This window comes from Apaloderma vittatum, unplaced genomic scaffold, assembly GCF_000703405.1.
Source record: "Apaloderma vittatum isolate BGI_N311 unplaced genomic scaffold, ASM70340v1 scaffold24575, whole genome shotgun sequence".
In the NCBI taxonomy this organism is placed as follows: Eukaryota; Metazoa; Chordata; class Aves; order Trogoniformes; family Trogonidae; genus Apaloderma; species Apaloderma vittatum.
Genome location: NW_009719174.1, coordinates 4,710 through 8,657, shown reverse-complemented (window position 1 = coordinate 8,657; position 3,948 = coordinate 4,710). Strand labels below are relative to the sequence as shown.

Genomic DNA, 3,948 nt, shown 5'->3' with positions numbered 1-3,948 from the left:
CGACCCTGCCCTGCCAGTGCCCCAACCCTTTGGAGCGTAACAGGGCTCTGCCAGACATCCGCCATCCTCCTCTTCCTCCTCCTCCTCTGCTTTCTCCCAGCTTGGTTGTCTGCCAGACATTTGTCCCTCGCCTCTTCTGCATTTTCTCCAGTTCTGTAATGCCTCTTTGCATGTAGCAAACCCCAGTGTCGGGGTTATTGCTTTCCCTTTCATTCTCCCCCTGTGCCTCAGAATTCCCGATGTTTGATGCGGCAGTTTTTACAGTTCTTCTCAACGACTGCTCTGAGCGTTCAGCTGGTGTTTTCTTGCGGCTTTTAATACCCAGGTCCCTTAAAGGGGTGGCAGCAGATAATTCGGATCCCACCACCGAAGTCGGGGTTGCTTTCACCCCGCCTGCGTCCTTGCTTCGTTGTTTATCACTGCTCCGTGTCCTCTGCTTATTTTATTGCCTCCTTGGTAGGAGATCCCTTTGGATTCTTTGCTTTCCTTTTTGCTATCCCGAGCAGCTAAATCTCCCAGGCATGCTTTGTCATCTCAGGTTTGCTTTATTGTTGAGCCTTTTCTTTTTGTCTGCGCTGAGCAGCAGAGCCCCTGTGGAAATCCCCCTCGGACTCCACTGGCAGCCTTGATCAGGAAAGCCAAATACTGCCGCTTCTCTTTTAACCCATTGTCAATATTTTAAGGACCTCGCTCTTACGCCGTGGTGGATTAGGGTTTTCCGGGCAGACGCTGCGACGTGCCAGGTGCAGCTGCCTGATTTCCTTATCTGCAGTTACCCAGATCCCTGCAGAGCTTTGTAAAGGAAAAAAATCCACCCAAACTGGGGTGGCTTTTGCCTCCTCCTGGTTGCACTTGAAAGTTAGGGGCACCCTGGAGTGATGTGGCTGCTCTGCCAGGGTCATGCCGGGATGCTGTCCCTAACCTGTTGGGACGCTGCTGGCTGGGCTCAGTCCTGAGAAAGAAAGGTCTCGGCTTCCTGATCCTCTTCCTACAATGAATGCAGGTGTCAAGAAAAATTAATTTCTTTGCTACACAGCCTCTTCTCTTCTCCTCGTCATTTATTATCCCCGCCGCCGCTCTGACACGCATCCTGATGAACACATCGGTTTGTCGTTTTTCCTGGTTTTGGCAACACCGAGTGTCTTTATATTTTTTTTTTCCCCCCCGACTGGCTTTGTTGTATTAAGTTTATCTTGCCAGAATTTTACTTCATTTTCTACATCCCCTGTCTGAGGGTGACATGAACTTCTTGAAAGATGTCCTCCTGACTCCTAGGGGCTCGGTTTTAATATCCTGTTTAATCATGCCCGTGCCTCTGCCTCTCTCTGACAGGTACAATGGATCTCTCCCGAGCCTCTACTGCAATGACTCTGTGCTGCCAGCAGGCACGTCGTTGTTTTGGTTGTCTGGCTTTTCTCCCCGGTTTTTTAGAGGCGATGAGTTGAAATTGAAGTCTGGACATTACATCCAAAGGGAGAGCCTGGCCGGAGAAAAGCCTGATGGCTGCAGAGGCAGGGCTTAATGCTGGGCACCTCCTCCCCGAGCTCCCTCTCCACAGGATTTTAATACCCTCACTGGCTATTTGTTGCCTCTGCCTTGCTTTTCCCTCCCCTTCCAGCAGAGAGGAGGAAAGCTGCCCGGCCCAGGTTATCTCACTTGTCTGGGAGCTTCGAGTTGCACCTCCGAGGAGACTGTGCCCCTGCGGCATCAGCCACCGGCAGCCTCGCGTTGAAGCAGCTCTGCCCCGATCGATAAATAATTTGTGCGAGGGGGCTCGCATTGCAGGGGAGCGATAATGAACTCTCTGGAGGAGGGAGAAATGGTACTGTTAATGCTGAAATCATCCTGCGCGGAAATAACAGCCGGTGGGGGAGCCCGGGTCCCCCCCCGTGGGGGGCACGTCTCGGTTAATTGCCGCTGCGCTTCATGGGTGCGTCAGGGAGGCACCTCGTGGTCAAAATGTTCCCTTCGCACCTTGAGGGATTATTTTTATTCACCCCAGGGGTTTTACTTGAGCCGGCAGAAACGTAACTGCTCCTCACGGGTGATGCGTTTCTGTCTCGCAGGTCCGTTGGAGGGGCTGGGCTATGGCCGCACCTCGCCCTGCAGGGAGGAGAAAGCCAGGGCTGCCCTCCGGCACGGCTCCAGTGGCCTCAAGAGCACGAAGACACTGATTGCTGACCCCGGCCCGTTCGTCGGGGAGAGGATTGACCCTGCCCTGCCTTTGGAGAGCCAGTGGTGAGTCCTGCCTACCCCAAGCGGCTGCCTGAGCCCTCCTTGGCCACGCTGTGAGGAGCTTCTGGGATGAAACCCTTCCCTGGGGGTGTCTCAGACGTTCCCTCTCCCACCCCCAGCTGGTACCACGGGGCCATCAGCCGGACGGACGCGGAGACGCTGCTGAGGCTGTGCAAGGAGGCCAGCTACTTGGTGCGCAACAGCGAGACCAGCAAGAACGACTTCTCCCTCTCCTTGAAGTGAGTGAGCTCACGCGGGGGCAGTCGACCCACAGCAGAAGGTGACCTGGTGCAGCAGGTGCCCCATGGGAATGCACACCCATGGTGATGGGGTGGCTGAGGTGACCACTGGTGGTCAGAAATGGCTGGGATCTCTTCGGGTTCAGTTCTAGTTTTGGTTCACAAAATCAAAGCTATACCATCCTAAAGTTGGTGATGGATTAGCAAATACCATCTTGCCCTTCTGCTGGACAACTGGATTAGCTCAATTCCTGCCATATGTGGAACAAAAAGAAAAAGTATTTATTGAGCACCTCAGTCCTCTCTGCCCAACAACAGCCACGTACCCGTACATTTTTCTCAATATACTTTCAAGTTTCCCCAGTCGGAGAGCCTGGGATGTGGCGCTGGGGTTGTTGATGGGGTTTCTTCCTTTGCCAGCCCCTTCTCATCACCTGTCTACAAGCCAGTCATCTGTTTCTTTGGGTTTTTTTTCCATTTTTTTCTTACTGCCCATCCTTGGCCTCGTGGCAAAAATGGCCCAAATCCTTTTCTCAAACAGCATGTGGGGCTAGAACGTGGCCTTGCTTGGGCATTGCCTGTGCACCGGCTCTGCTCACTGAAAGCCTGCAGCCTCAGGAGCGTGATTTTTACTCCATTGACTTTTCTCTATGCAGTCTTTTCAAGGAAAATCCCTTGGGATGCTTTTTATATAGCTGTAAGCTGGCTGTCTGCATCTCTCTCAATATTTTTTTTTAAACTCCTTTTTTTTCCCTTTTTTTTAAAAAAAAGGAAGGAGGCAGCTGAGGAGAAGATCTGAAAAGAGAGCTCTGATCCTGACCTAAAGCCCTTTTGTGCTGCTTTAAAGGAAAATAAGCACAAGAGAGAGCAGCAGGAGGGGCTAAACCTATAGCCTGTCAGGTAGCCGGAAGGATTTAACCCTGCCATGACAGTCCTGGCTGGTCCAAGCTTTGCAGCCTCATGTTGCCTGGACAGGGTTTTAGTGTCATTGCCCCATTTGGAGAACGAGTCCCTCCTGGCTCGTGCCTCTGCAAACGTTTGGGTCTTTCCTCACACCTCTGTGGACCTGTGTGGCATTCCTCTCACTCCGGATCCTGCACAGGGCTCCTGCACGTCTCTCTCCCAGCTACAGCTGGGGCTGTGGCTTCTTTCCCTCCCTGCCTTCCCCTGGGGTTTTCCCAGCTCCTTGCCTCTCACCGATAAATGGATTGCAAACCCATTCGGCTAATGCAGCCGGGCTGCCCATTGCCGTCTGCAGCTGGGAGGGGGATGGGACCGGTCCGCTCAGCGCTGGAAGCGGCTCAAGCATCACTGATGAGGTCCTGTCTGCTTTTAAGTCATCAATATTTTGCCGTAATGTGCATTCCAGACGCTGCAGACAGGCTGCGGCTCTCCTCAGAGACGCAAATTAATAGCAACAGGGCCATTAGCCCGTCACTTGGAATCAGCACTCATGGCCGGGATCTGCCTGCGC

The 3,948-nt window shown here is 53.1% G+C and overlaps 1 protein-coding gene across 1 annotated transcript in view; it reads left to right on the top strand.

Annotated features, from left to right (window-relative positions):
* Window positions 1-3,948, top strand: part of SHF (Src homology 2 domain containing F) — a 7,069-nt gene that overhangs the window by 2,607 nt on the left and 514 nt on the right. The window contains exons 3-4 of the mRNA XM_009870541.1: window positions 2,067-2,238; window positions 2,355-2,474. Coding sequence (XP_009868843.1) covers window positions 2,067-2,238; window positions 2,355-2,474 — 292 coding nt within the window. The remainder of the gene's footprint in view (window positions 1-2,066; window positions 2,239-2,354; window positions 2,475-3,948) is intronic.